This window comes from Hypomesus transpacificus, chromosome 12, assembly GCF_021917145.1.
Source record: "Hypomesus transpacificus isolate Combined female chromosome 12, fHypTra1, whole genome shotgun sequence".
Taxonomy (NCBI): Eukaryota; Metazoa; Chordata; class Actinopteri; order Osmeriformes; family Osmeridae; genus Hypomesus; species Hypomesus transpacificus.
In genome coordinates this window covers 10,348,419-10,363,699 of record NC_061071.1, presented here as the reverse complement: position 1 = coordinate 10,363,699, position 15,281 = coordinate 10,348,419, and the positions used below count along the sequence as shown (strand labels likewise).

At 46.8% G+C, this 15,281-nt stretch overlaps 1 protein-coding gene across 4 annotated transcripts; it reads right to left on the bottom strand.

Moving 5' to 3' along the window:
* Positions 1-264: 264 nt before the first annotated feature.
* Positions 265-8,716, bottom strand: cobll1a (cordon-bleu WH2 repeat protein-like 1a). Of its 4 annotated transcripts, none has more exons than XM_047031561.1 (10): positions 8,393-8,716; positions 7,168-7,360; positions 6,806-6,968; positions 6,022-6,247; positions 5,705-5,746; positions 5,497-5,615; positions 5,139-5,345; positions 4,858-4,960; positions 1,368-2,647; positions 265-771 (listed from the first exon to the last, which is right to left on the bottom strand). In XM_047031561.1, exons 2-10 carry the CDS (start codon positions 7,257-7,259, stop codon positions 718-720), a joined length of 2,286 nt encoding a protein of 761 aa, XP_046887517.1. In that variant the 5' UTR covers positions 7,260-7,360; positions 8,393-8,716; the 3' UTR covers positions 265-717. The 4 variants fall into 4 exon arrangements, with proteins under 4 accessions (XP_046887517.1, XP_046887513.1, XP_046887514.1 ...); XM_047031557.1 differs by having other exon boundaries at positions 6,806-7,007; positions 8,393-8,714; XM_047031558.1 differs by having other exon boundaries at positions 5,497-5,612; positions 6,806-7,007; positions 8,393-8,711.
* Positions 8,717-15,281: the final 6,565 nt, after the last annotated feature.

Genomic DNA, 15,281 nt, shown 5'->3' with positions numbered 1-15,281 from the left:
AAAAAAAAAAGATGTTAATGAATAAAAGAAAATAATTTTCTTGTTTCAGAACAAGTCTTCCTCAATCTCTATATATAGCATGTGTGTGTAAGATCACATCAATCATTTTTAATGATCCTTTAAGCACAAACTGTTTTCCTAAAGACCAGCAGTTCCTACTCCAGCATCATGCTGCCACCTGCTGGTAGCAAACAGTAGCTTCGCTTCGGTCGTCACCTAACACGGACTACAAAGACAAAATGAAAACTAAATCCAACACAAACATGTTTATTCTTGACAGAATTGGTCATTTAGTCGCATCACATCATCAGTCTTGGCACATCTTGACGCAAAATGTAGGAAACGGAACACAAACAGGACCTTAGGATCAGGAACATGGTCCATCCAGCAGATTTTGGCTTCTTTGTTCATACAAGAACAATACTTTCAAACACAAACACAACATAACAGTCCACTGCATCCAATTTGTCAATAAGTGCTCAGAAGCAGAGACAACAGTCATCCTGAACACAGTAACTGTGATCATACCCTCGGGGACAACAAAATAAATCAATCTATTTAAAAATCTTTTTTTTTTTTTTTTTTGCAACATAAGATTCTGGTTTGCTAAATAATAATTGTCTGGTTAACTTCCAGAGGAATTTGGCAGCTGAGCTGTAGGTGGGGTGGTTTGGTGGTCATGTGACCGGTCTGCGGCTCAGTCCAGACGGCAGTGACTCATCCCAAACAGGAACTTCCATTCAGGGATGAGCAAGGCAGCCATTCTGGCACCTGAGGGACAGAGGGCAAATATATATTTACATCATGAACTTCCTCTGAAAGTTCAGAGTGTGTGTGTGTGACTGTGTCAGTTTGTGTGTATGTCCCACATACTGTAAATCCAGTTTTAAATTGTCATCAACATTCACATTTCACACACACACACCCAAACCCTTTGCCGGGCAAAGGGACAAACATGAAAGGTTTTTGTGTTTCGCCCAGACAGACCAGGCTGTCTAAGAAGACACATGTCTCCATACATTGAGTCACGGGTGAATGAGAGGAAGATGTTGCAGAATGTGTAGCCCAAATATACAAAAGTCCACCTTTCCTGTGTATAGGCTTCCTCTGGGGTCCATTGGGTTCATTGACAGCAGGATGTTGTCATACTCCTTTACCTAATGCTAACGAGGACGCCACAAGGTGCTTGGAATGGAGAATCTCATCAGTACAAGAGGAAAGTTCGCTCTACACTTGAAAACCAACTGAACAATAAACCATTTTGGAGAGCCTCATTAGATGGATGTGAACAAGCGTTAAAAGCAATGAAGAAATGAATCGTGACTTGACTCGTCTCGTAGCTACGTCAGAGGCAGACTGGCTCTCACCATGTTGGAGGAGGGGGTAGAGGAGGGGGCAGAGGAGGGGGCACAGGAGGGGGCACAGGGCTCCGTCTCCGGGTGCAGGCCTTGATCGCGGGGCCTCGGCTGGGATCTCTGCACGGCTAGCGCCACCGCCTGGGCGAAGCGGGAAGGTACTGTCCCGGTTCTCTTCAGCAGCTTGGAGATGCAGGGCCTCCTGGGTCGGGGTGATGTCTCTGGGACCAGGCCTCCCTCACCACGTCCATCAACAGCTCCGTAGAGGGAAGGCCTTGCTGAGGGAGAGGGAGGACTGGAGAAGGCCCCCTCTCCCTCCATCTCCAAGAACATGGGGGGAGGGGGAGGAGGGAAGCAGTACCCCTCGTCCTCCTCTGGTGTGTGACGGAGCGCTCCCGTGTCCGGAGGCGCCTCAGAGGCCTTCCGGAACGTTCCGTCGCCAGGCTCCTGTTCTGAGGTGGAGGAGACGTCGTGGCCGGGGTCTCCCTGGTTACGGGTGAGGATGGGCGACCCCGGGCTCAGGGTGGGGGGCTCGCGGGTCTCTGTGATGTCGTTTCTCTCCAGCGCTCGCTCTGATTCCCAGGCCGGACCAGGCTGGGTATCAGAACCGCACAGGACTGTGGGAGAGGAGGGGGAGTGGGGGGGAGAGGAAGTTATCCCACTGGTGGAAGGACTGAGCTTAGCATGGGACTGTGGCGCGGGTCTCTTAGGATTGGGAGAACCCAGCCCCTCGTGGCTACAGGCCAGGCAGTCTTGGGGCCTGGCAGGGCAGTCTGGAGGCCTGGCAGGGCAGTCTGGAGGCCTGGCAGGGCTGTCTGGGGGCCTGGCAGTGCCAGCGGAGAGGGCGCAGGGGGGGTCCTCGCATGAGGCCACCGTCTCAGACTCCTGCTCCAGGGCCCTCTGCCTAAGAAAGGAGGCCCGAGGCACCACCCTGAACGTGGTCAAGCCTCCCCTCCAGGTCCCCCCTGCGGGCGTGGCCCGGAGGATGACGGGGCTGCCGACAGCGGGGGTGAAACCTACACCGTGATGAGGCTGTGCTGGCAGGGCGTCGTTAGAGGACCCAGCCGCAGGGCTACAGGGTCTGGTGGAGGGTCTGTTGACCAGGGAGGAGGTCAGGATCTCAGCCAGGGAGAGGGAGAGGGGGGCAGGGGGCTCCCCTTCCCCCACAGATGAGTCAGTATCTGGGGCTGGGTGGTTGCCGTGCTTCCTGGGGTGGGAAAGAGCAGGAGCTGGAGAGATCTCCTCACGTTCTCTCAGCTCTTCAGCTGTGGAAAGGGACGCCTCAGGTTCTTCTAAATAAATCAAACAGGTGGACCCATTAGATCAACACTGGTTAGGATATCAAATCATGTTTAAATAAATAAAAGAACGCTAATCAAGATCTAACTTTTAAATGTTTATTAAAGTCATTTGAAATTGTATTAATACATTTTAGATAACAAAATAATTGTATAGACGATGTTGTTTATAAAACATTTTGTGCATGAGGTGAGAAAACATGTGAAGAAGTGAAGTGGTAGAAAACATGTCAAAAGAAAACAGGAAAGAAAAACATGAAGAAAACTAAACAGAAACAGACTGCTTCGACATTTAGACAGAGGAAGTTTCATGATTATAAAAGGGTTACATTGTTCACGCTACCGAGTGTCAATATTAAGATTGTAATATTCAACATTTAATTGGCAACATAAAGTAACCAGCATGACAAAATCCAGAAACAGCCAGACTAACTAGAACACTTTTACAGGCACAGAAATTAGTATGTATAAGAAACAAAAGCCTGTTTGACTCCAGTGATCCGCAGCAGACTGAGAGACCATCCAGGATCTAGGATTACACAAGTGAGCATGGCAAACAGCAATAACAACGAGAAGCCACAACGCTGAATCAACACGCAAGAATCACAGCTTTATCACCACTACACAGAAAAACCTGACAGTCCACCAGCTAAGGAGCAGGAGGAGGAAGAGGAGGAGGCCACCACACCAGCAGGAGGATCAGGAGACGAGCAGAAGACAGGAGCAACAAGGAGCGAGTAGGGAGGGAGAGGAGGAGGCGGAGGAGGGAGAGGAGGAGGAGGGAGAGGAGGAAGAGGAGGAGAGAGGGAGGAGGAGGGAGAGGAGGAGGAGGGAGAGGAGGAAGAGGAGGAGAGAGGGAGGAGGAGGGAGAGGAGGAAGAGGAGGGAGAGGAGGAGGAAGAGGGAGAGGAGGAGAGGGGGAGGAGGAGGAGGGAGAGGAGGGGGAGGAGGAGGAGGAGGAGGAGAGGAGGAGGAGGAGGAGGGAGAGGTGGAAGGAGAGGAGGAAGAGGAGAAGGAGGAGGAAGGACGAGAGGAGGAAGGAGAAGGAGGAGGAGGAGGGAGAGGAGGAGGACACAGCTCTTATTTGCCTTCTTCAGGTGACACAGAATCTGCAGGTAGGAAACAAAGCGATGCTTTAGAACGAGGCAAGCTTTCTCCAGCCTGGTGATGAGAACACACTGGACACCAGCGCCCTAACCTCAGGCCTGGCTTCAGCACTGTCCCAGTAAGCCTGATTAGACTACTGACACACACAAAGGCCCTGTTTCCCACACATGGATTAAGCCTAGTCCTAAAGTAAGAGAAATACACAATGAAGATCTCAATTGAAAATGGTTTTATTCTCGGACTACCATGTCTGGGACACAGGGCCTGAGAGCTTGGGTGAACCAAGTGGGCTACTTTTTGATACTGAACACTACGTTTGTATAACATGTTTATACTCAAGAACCAGGATGGAGAACTACAGACCACAAAGCTGCTGTCACAGTCACCTTCATCCTTCACAGTACTTACCCAGACATTATACAAAGTTTAGCAGTTAACCTCTTTTGGAGAACATGGTCTGTGACAGCAGAGCGGTGACTATGAAAGCCAGCAAGACAGCCAGGGTTCAAGTATGTAAAAATCCAAATGTTTCATTTGAGTTGGTGGAGTCGAAAACGACACTGGATATGGTTCAACTGTTTTGGCAGCGGCTGACAGAGATGGGGGTTTACAGCCGTGAATCCTCTACTGGGTGGATGGATCTGACGCTGACACTTCAAGGGATGAGAATCCATCTTGACCTAACAAGACTTTGACTAAAGCTGCAGGGATTGTGTGGATGTAAGACTGAGGCATATTCCAAGCCACTGATCTCTGCTATAATGTCAGTAAGGATTACAGGAACCACTGAAAAGTTCTTCTCAGCGACCACTAGGGGGTGGTGTTGTTTCAAGCTAACCCTTTTATACATGCAGGTCAAGCTTTCCTTGCATGATCAAACAGCTTTAAATAAGCCAGTCAAGCTCTCGGGACAGGCATGGTCAGATGATGACCTTTAATTGCACATACATGGCCACAGGTAAGGCACTAGACTCAGTCATCTTAAGGTGAATCTGAATCTCTACATTCCTCTAGCATTCAAAGTGTTTCTAACCCAAACGATATCTCCATGACTACTGCAGAGTTCACAAGTGAAAGCGGTTTTGAAAGCAGACTGACCTGGGACGTCGGCGTGGTGGGATGTGCCCCCGGGAGGAGGGGGAGCCCTCCGTTTGGTCCTCAGGCAGGACTCAGTAGAGGACACACGACTCAGTCCTGCGGCCTGAAAACACACCCAGCCAATCAGCTTCAGTCTGCAGTCATCACTTACCCTCCATCAACACCCACACCAATGAAAACAATCACTAACATACGAGGCTTTTACCTGTACGACAGAACAGACTTTGAACAACAGCTAGGAAAGTGAGACCATGGCTCCACCTGGAGTCCCTGTCGCTCACCTGTCCCTCAGGTGACTCCGGCTGACCAGAGCCCAGGAGGCTGCCGTTGAGGTTGGCAGGGACGCTGCAGGACGCGGCCAGGGGCGGCAGAGGGGCTCGTCTCTTCTTGGGCGCGTCCAGGGGCAGCGTGTTGGAGGTGTGGTGGCCCAACGTGTTCACCGCCCGCTGGCTCAAACCGGGCGAGACCTGGGCGCTCATCGACGCCCCCTGTTGGCAGGACAAAAACAACACAGGCAAAGCTGTTGTGTCGTCTTTGAATCAGACAAAAAAAAAACAAACATCTTTATTTATGTGTATGTTCCATTTCCAGGGCAGGTATAATCAGAATGTGGATCAGAGCTCAGGTTCTTTCTCATACCTTTTCACTTTTGTTCTTCCTTCTCTTGAATAATCTGAAAAATCCCTTTTTCTCTTTCTCCTTCTTTTTCTTCGGGGTCTTGTCTTTGTTCTTTGGCAGGTCCGTGTCTTCCACATCTGCTAACATATGAAGGATATTAAGAAAGCAGATTATGATCGGTGGGATTACGATTACGTTGTCGTTTTCTGAGTTAACTAGGTTATCCTACCTTCTTGTGTTGGTGATGGGGCAACATCTGTGAGACTGACTGCTGTTTAAGAAATACAAGAGACTGTCAGTCAATTCAAATAGTTATCAAAGCTTGTTTCAACGTGCAAGCATCTATTGGTGTTTCGGTCATGATGAACTAAAGGCAAAATGCTATTTTAAAATGAGTAAGAATTGAAAAATGAATTTATCTTAATTAATTTTATAGGTTATATACACATTTTTCATACTTTAGTTTTCATTGGTTTGGTGGCCCACCCTTTCCCCTCACTGGCCACAGGTTGGGAATCTCTGATCTAAGGTGACAAGGACTCTCACCTGCTGTGTCCTTGGCAAACAGCTCCCTCACGTCATGGCTGTTTAAGGACTGGGACAGGTCCAAGGGCTCTTGGGAACTGGAGTCTCTCAGTAAAATAGTGGACTCCATATCAAGCTCACACTTCTGGCATATGGCCGGCAGCAGATCCTCCAGGGGTATTCTGGGATTGACCCGCACCACTGTCTTGTGAGACTTCCTGTAGTTGATCAACAGGCGTACGGTGGCCTGGTGAGGGACAGCATGGGTGACAGTGTTTCCCACAGAATGAGATTAGATTTGTGCCGGTAGGCAGGGGCACGCAATCAAGTCTAGAGGAGTCAGATGGCTGAGCGGTGAGAGGCACTTCACCCTACTTGCCTCGGGGGGGGAATGTCCCTGTCTTACTGTAAGTCACTCTGGATAAGAGCGTCTGCTAAATGACTATGCTAAATGCTAAATGTAAGTCTAAATACAATCGAACCATCTCACTTCTCTGAGAAGAGTCCAACTGCAGACCTCTCTCCTCAGGCCCCTCTCATCCAGGTACTACCAATACTGAGCAGTAGAGCAGGTAGTGTTAGCATACAGGGGGATCAAACATGTTTGTTCACACCTATGTTGAAACCAAACCTCGACCCTCGAGTGAAATATAAGTTCTACACGAGAAGGCATCCATGAACTGCCAGTGTTTAAGGTGAGGGAGGTCAGTTCATTACACATTCTATCACTATTATGCTAAAAGACAGTCGGTACACACAAGCATGCACATGTCATCCTGGGCATGTGCTCTTTGAGGGTCTGTACCTCTGGAATATAGGTCTTCTTGACCTTCTCCTCGCTTTCCTTGGGCTTCAGGACTATTCTCTCGGCTTCCAGGCTCCCAATGGGAGAGTTCGGTTTGAACGTGATCTGGTTGCTATTGGGCGAGAGGAGATCCACGTGATGCTCTGAGGGATTCAGGTGATATCTGGCGCACAGTGTGACAAGCAGGTCCATCACAGGCTTGCTGACAACAATAAAAAAACAAGCAAACAAACATAGTCGATATTGTGGAATTCAGCGTACATCACTGCCCATGTCGTCCGGCACACATAATTACGTGGACGCAGTTACGCGCCATAAATTTGAATGAATTAAATATGATTAATCGTATTCATATGTTTCACCTTCCATGTACTGTCGTGGTCTTCTCCAGCCCCCCTGGCAGAACCACAACCAGAGTGTGGTCCCTATCCAGCTGGTCCTCTTTGTCCTCCATCAGGCTTCGCTGGGAGGTGGAACCAATGCGGTTCTCACCTGGATTTCAGGTGGTAGCGACTATTCTGGAACCCCCTGAGATTTAACCAAATCAACTAAACTCTAGAATGCGAGAAAGAAGGAAACGTAGAAGTTTGTTAGTTTTCACTCTTAAATTAAAAGTTGAAAGTGAGTAGTTGAGTAGTGTGGCTGTCAAACACGTTAACTTTTAAATACCTACATTTAAAAAGGAACGCGTCAAAATAATTTCAATTTGAAATAAACTCATGAGGGAAGCTGCAAGTGTTGATGTAATGAATGACTGCATGGGCCATAAGTGTCTTATAAAGGTTTACAAAGTCACCGGTTCGTATCGACATTAAGACAACGCCCTGTGTATTTTTGGAATTGCGTGCACGAGGCATGCCCTTGCGACAGCTGTGTGTGTGTGTTCCCTCAATGCTGCTAGTCTCTGGAGGATTCAAGGCATGTCAGGCACAGTGCCCAAACTTGACAACTGTCCCTCGGTAACTGTCACAAACAATCATTTTACATTGGCTACACGTGAATCAATATATAACATGTGAATCAAGTTTATTATATGGTTTGATATTATTGGTAAATACAACCTGTCGACCGCATTTACAATTAGCATTCCAGACAGATCCTGTCACAGTGGGTCACTCTTTTTTATTATTATTCTGTCAATGTAGCACAGTGAAGACTATTGCTATATGTATTCATGTATAATGAATTAATCGTACACCGTTTCTATGTTTTATACGGATCCACTTTATTTCCGTGGGTTCCAGGCTGACAAGACCACTGCTATGTATACAAACGCAGATATTCAGCCCATTACAACAATCTAATTTCAGCCACAATGTCTGGGTTGGCATGTAGCTGCGCTGTGGGTAAGTGCTCCACTCAACAATATTGTATTTCCACCTGTTCACACAGTAGATCCACACAAGGCCCACAGAGGCTGCTTTAAGTCTGGGTGGTTCACTCAGATAATGAGGAGTTCAATAAGCTTACTTTTCCCCCTGAGTAAAGCAGGATTAGTGCTACAGTGAGGCTATATCCAACGAGCTAGATACACAATGAAAACACTTTGAGTTTTTACATAGAGACGAGCCGGTAATGTTTACTCACCTCTCCCGTGAGCGGGGTGATCCTGTCCTACATGACGTTTAGTGTTTCTCTACGGCTTCGACTGACTGAACGAGAGGGGATGGACGGAAGGAATGGAGGGAGGGAGGGAAGGAGAGAGGTCCTGTTCTGTTAATCCTCGTCTGCGACATTCTGGCCAAGCCCTGCTCTGTGACATCATCGTGTCCTGTGTAGCCTCCATATAACCGGCTGAGCAAGTGGCCAAAAGACTGAAAGTTGTGGTCTGGTATTACCACAAGTAAATAAAGTTGGAGCCCAACCTTAAGTCTCTTCCATTTATAAAAGCATATGTTCATAATCTTTTTAGCTCCCTCACCCTGCCTGTTGCACAATGGCTAATACCAGAACTATTTAACATGCAGTGTTTCCTGTGCTTGATCTGTTCTGTCAACAGTGAGGATGACCTTGAGGTTTCTCGCTCCGGTACAGCGGGAGGAATAACTACAGCCTCGGCTTCTCTGGTGGATTACATAAATGCTTGACCTGACCTGCAGGCTGATTCTGGGTCAGATATTCAGTAATCCACCGTAATGATACAGGTCTCCATGGAAAGAGAAGTAATCTGATCCTAGTTCAGTGATTAGGAGCCTCTTCTGTCCTGTGATAGTGGATTGAGATACACAAAGAGGATAATGGATATTGTGGTTGAACAGGAAGCCATTGCATAGGTCGGTGTTGAAGCAGGGAGAATATACTGGGGGGGCAGGTGCTTGTCAATTAATCTGCTGTGAAGAAAAAAAATCTGCTTGTCGGGGGGGGGGGGGGGGGGGGGGGGGGTAATTGAATCAAATAAAGTCTTGAGTGCACATGGTCACATTGACTGTAATCTGGTAATCTTATTTTGGGGCTAATGGTGAGTAACCTCAAAGCACAGATCCAGTTGACAGATGAGGCTGAACTCAGTCTTGTTTATTAGCTATATTGGAGGGCTTTGGGACCAAAAGAAAACCGATTATGACCATAAGCTTGTCCCTCTGCTGCTGGTAGCACCAGTGTAAGGCCTGGTACATGCTGGGGACTCAGCCTGTTCTCACTGTACTCACAAACTCTCCCATCTTGCTTGAAACTATGTTGAAACTTATGTCGGTTTATTGTTTAAGGTTTTTTTTAATACATTTTTAGGTCTGGAAATGATGGTTATAATATGAAATCATCTGTTTCCTCCCCCCGAAACTGTTGTTATTACTGCTGTGTTTACACTGGTAGTCTATCACGCCAACTCAGGAAGTCTAGCTCCAAATGTGTGTTTGCTGACGGTATGTGTGTGTGTGTGTGTGTTTTCGCCTGCCTGTTAACCTGACTCTGTGTATATTTGCATGTGTGTGCGTGCTCAAGCTTGGGTGTGTTGTAGGTTGTTATCGAGGCACGAGAGGAGTATTACTCCTATATGACGGCGTAAACACAAGGAATGTTTCCATCTCAGAAACATCTCAGAGCGCTGTGACACGGCCCAGTCTGCCCACCTACAAGCTGCAGGTTTGGAAGGCTTGAACCTACAAGCTACAGGTTTGGAAGGCTTGAACCTACAAGCTACAGGTTTGGAAGGCTCGAACCTACAAGCTACAGGTTTGGAAGGCTTGAACCTACAAGCTACAGGTTTGGAAGGCTTGAACCTACAAGCTGCAGGTTTGGAAGGCTTGAACCTACAAGCTGCAGGTTTGGAAGGCTTGAACCTACAAGCTACAGGTTTGGAAGGCTTGAACCTACAAGCTACAGGTTTGGAAGGCTTGAACCTACAAGCTGCAGGTTTGGAAGGCTTGAACCTACAAGCTGCAGGTTTGGAAGGCTTGAACCTACAAGCTGCAGGTTTGGAAGGCTTGAACCTACAAGCTGCAGGTTTGGAAGGCTTGAACCTACAAGCTGCAGGTTTGGAAGGCTTGAACCTACAAGCTGCAGGTTTGGAAGGCTTGAACCTACAAGCTGCAGGTTTGGAAGGCTTGAACTGCCGCCCCAAATTCATCATGGTTCCTCTAATGAACTCTGCTGGTGGCTCACAGGTAGGTGCTGAGAGGGTAAAGCAGCCGTGAACCTTCGAGCCACAACTCTCGTTGTTCTGGCTGCAGGGTTGGTTTGCCAGGTCTGTCAAAATGCTAGGTCACACAGTTAACAGTTATTATAGAGTAGGTGTCTACAAAGCTTGGGAGTAATATAAAGCAGTTGGCTATGGGTCTGTTGTAGGTCGAGACTCTTAACAACAAATTGTTACAGTTGTAAATGTTACCCTTGCTCTATAATGAAAGTATTCATAATCATGGAAGTACATATCGCACAGGCAACCATAACTGACATATTTGTTTACATGTATTTAAAATATGCCATTTCATCAGTCCTGAATGGATACAAATATAGTTGGAAGATGTCATTTTGATTTCTGTAATTACAAGATACTACCAGCAGGGGGCGTGTTGTTTCAAGAATATCGTGTGTCACCCAATACACAGATGGCCTGCCACTGTTTACTGTAGACACTGTCAGTCTCTGGAATTAAACTCCAGGGCCAAGGTTATATACACGCACACACACACAATCACACTTACCATATATACACACACACTAACTATTACATTCCCTCTCCTGGTCTCCTTTAAGATAAGTTGAACGCAAAATAAAGATATAAAAACGCTTTGATCTACTCTGGGCAAACATAGTATTTTAAGTTTAGTGCTGATAAAATAGAGATACGAACCAGATTCAATATGTGCCTACTCTTAGAAAAGTAGACGGCCAACAACGCTCAACGGCCAATAAAAAGCACATTGCCGCACCACAACATAAAAAGGCAAAAAAAGTACAGTAGCCTAAATTAGATATTTTTAATAGTTCTGGGGTTATTTAAATTATAGTGTTGTAGCGGCTGAAGAAGTGACAGATATTGCAATATTTTACGGGGGAAAAGTATTTTTTTATTGCTATTTTTAATGCATAATATTAACTCATTAAAACCACTTGCCTATGCCTCTAGGTGACTGTAAGATTCTGGGACATTCTATTCCTACTCTGCCTTACCCCGTCAAACCGGAAGCGTTTATTGATTTTTACATATCAGGAGCGCGCTACAATCTCATGCCTGTCCTTTTCCATGCTAATATATCAATACCCGATGTATAACTAAAGAAAAAGGACTCGTAACCTCTTCAGATCAGTAATCTTTTCTGTTGTGGAAGGATTTTCATTCGGGTAAATGGGATGTACCTTTGTGCTGCTCCCCACCTGGCGGGGATGATAATGGTGAGTGGGACCGTTCTGTCAGATCTGTCTGGAGCGTTTAAAGACGCGATGTATACGTTAGTCGTCAAACGTGTTTAGTGTCATCGTACGGCTATCAATAATTTACTATCACAAGTCTAACATCTATATGTATTTTTTCCCACGTAAAACAATTTAGAATTCCGCGTATGTTCATTTAAGTAATAACCAGTAAAGGGCCTGCGGGAATCATTGATGGTGGCTAGGCTACCAGAAATGTTGCTTATGATGTCTATGTTCATTTGTTGAAAGTGGTTGCTTTAACTATCCGTTATTAACGTCGATCAATTACTCAGAACGGATTTAAGGGACAGTTAATTGTTTGACAGGCATAGCCTATCTTTCGTTTTGGAGACCAATACGACATGGAGGGGCGTAGGCAACACCTTTATGATGTAATTCTTTTTTGTCTCAAAACACGATTCATAAATACAGACTTAGGCCACTATATTTTGACAAATGTACAGTTGAGATTTTAATTTCCAACAGGCCCAATCCCAGATACATCAATGCGCGTTCGTTAAATCAGTGTCAAGTGTGAGAAAAGGTCGACGCTATAAGATGTAATAGGCCTCAATGAAAAACCTTTGAGTTGTTACGAAATGTATATGATCAGAAATATAACTTATAGTTCTAAAACACAGTGTCCAATAAAAATGACGGTCCCTTGCTTTAGAGGACATTTGCTGTCTCCCTGAGTCGATGATGAGGAATAGACTCCACATCTGGTCACGCCCAGGAACACCAGAATCATTCAGCCATGGACCACAGGGATGGGAGACTGACGCGTTTGTAAACTGATTCAGCCTAGGTGTCCGTAGTCACTAGGGTATGTCTCTGGAAATGATCGTGAGCGACATGGCCATGTTTGTGTCGTTCGGTTATTTTTCACGTCAAGTGTAATCTCAGTCAAACGATTACCGAAGCTCGAGCGCGTCAGAGTCCTCTGGGTGGAGATGTTACCCTAGTCCTGAAAATGCACGGAGACATCAATATGGCGACAGCTGTTACCTCCTCTGTTATTTTTGCATCCACGTCTACCAAGGTATGCATCGAGATCCACCTTGATTTAAGTGAAACAGAGATATAGCTAGTTACAAGCGGCCGAGATCTATAAAGCTTTATTGGGTGTCAAACGATCGGTGAATACGTAAGAACTTATTTGACACCTAACCTATTTAGTATTTCAAGCATATGGTAGGTTATAACAACATGTTTTAATATAGGTATTGGTTTGTTGATATCGTCTCAATCAATTGTGTTCTGTCTGCTAGCAACGGTTACAAATTCATGTAGGTGTTACCAGCATTGTTGTTTCAGCACCATGGACAGCAGACGTCGCTTACAAAATCACAAAATGTCAGATAGAAAATTGACTTAAAGGCTGACAAGTACCGGTCCGAAAGAAATGATTCGATTAACATGTCTGTTTTAGGCCATAAAGTATGATTATAACACGTTTGTTTTGACGGACCCCAATGTTGTGATCCGGTAAGACCCAACACATGATAGAAAGATGACCAGACATTTCTGACGTTTATTAAAAATTGTTGGCACGGATTTAGACGTCATGATTAGTGTCTTAAGAAAGATTGATAGTTATGTTACAATCCGTTAAGACATTTCGTCAACCCATCTGGCCGTTAGTTATCGAACCATGCTAATTTTGATCCTTAAAATGCTTTCTAGAAAAACATATCCGGTCTTTACTTCCTTTCCGAGTACTAAAATCAAATCTATTCCAATTGAGTTTGTTGTGCGTTCTTCCTGGCGCTCGCCTGGATGGATGTGGGTGTTTGGATGGCCGAAGGTCGTTCATAAACAACACTCCCTTTCGCCTGTCATGCTGTCAACTATCACGTCAGGGCGGTACGTCCCCGGGCCGACACACGACAGATATGCTTGTGAGGTTCCTCATCGGGAAGATATTATTGACACTATATACATCAATCCTGTATAGAAAAAACCCCACAGCCAATGTGACTGTCTATTAATATATTGTGTGAACGAGGCCTGCTTGGACAGTATACTAAACGTGTTTCTCAGACCATGGCCACGACTGCGAGGTCTTTTCAGAGAGATGGATGATGTCCATGAGAGAAGACTTCAGATAAGGTCATTTGACTGAGGATTTACATTTACATTTACATTTATTCATTTAGCAGACGCTTTTATCCAAAGCGACTTCCAAGAGAGAGCTTACAAAAGAGCATAGGTCACTGATCATAACAACGGGATAGGATACCACAAATCAATCAATTGGGTCTAGAAAGACCCCTCAGAGATGAGGTGGGTCTATATTCTCAGCAGACATGGGAAGCCCACCTCTGTTACCATGAGGACGGATACGGTGCCCCAGGAGGGACAGCTCCCCTGTCTGTAGAGGCAGGGCTTGGTCGGCACAACTGGTGTGTTTGTAATGGCCCGCCAGGGTTTCTGAGCAGTTACTGTTTGTACCTTGGCTGATGTCCCTGGAGAAGGGCAGGGTGGATCTTAGGCGCCTTGGGAAGACGGAGAGGGATCAGGTTTGATGGGGGATGATTCCTGCAAAAGAATATCTGAATGTTACACCTACTGGATCCTCCTGTCTGAAACCACCATGTGCATTTTGGAACAGGCCATCATTTAAGGATTGAAGATCAGCCAATGTGAGTGTTTTCCACTGCTCTGTCACAACGTCCCTTCTAGAGTCCTTCCTGACAGAGCAAGATGCTTCAGAGTGAAGGAGAGGAAGTCTGTTTCATGCTTGTGATGTGAGGCAGTGTGGCTGGTCCTGTGATGTGAGGCAATGTGTTGTGAGGCAGTGTTGCTGGTCCTGTGTTGTGAGGCAGTGTGGCTGGTCCTGTGATGTGAGGCAGTGTGGCTGGTCTTGTGATGTGAGGTAGTGTGGTTGGTCTTTTGATGTGAGGTAGTGTGGCTGGTCCTGTGTTGTGAGGCAGTGTGTTGTGAGGCAGTGTGGCTGGTCTTGTGTTGTGAGCCAGTGTGATGTGAGGCAGTGTTGCTGGTCCTGTGATGTGAGGCAGTGTGATGTGAGGCAGTGTTGCTGGTCCTGTGATGTGAGGCAGTGTTGCTGGTCCTGTGATGTGAGGCAATGTGGCTGGTCCTGTGATGTGAGGCAGTGTGATTAGAGGCAGTGTTGCTGGTCCTGCTCTGTGAGGCAGTCTGGGTTCCTCTTCTCCTGTGTTACCTTGGTTGGTCTTGGATATCACCACGTTATGTAGCTCAAAAGAAGCCTGACAACGACCATCCATTTGAATCTAGTGTGTCAGAGCAGGGAAACATCTACAGCATGCAGGACAGAGGATCCCTGAGGACCAGGGTTGAGAGCCTCTGTCATCCCCATGCCCCAGGGCCTGTGTTCATCCTGCCCCCTCACAGCCTCCCCCTGCCCCCTCTCGTCCCCAGCCTCGTCTCCTGGTGGAGCCCCCTGCCTCCCTCTGAAGGAGCAGGATGACAACATGGCCCAGCTGCTTGTACCGCCCGGACCAGACAGCTTCCGTCTCTTCTGCCCCGAGTCGCTGGCCGCTATCGAGAGGCGCATCACCGAGGAGCAGAGCCGGAGACCACGGGGGGAGCGCCGCAGCGACAGCGATGACGAGAACGGGCCCAAGCCCAACAGTGACCT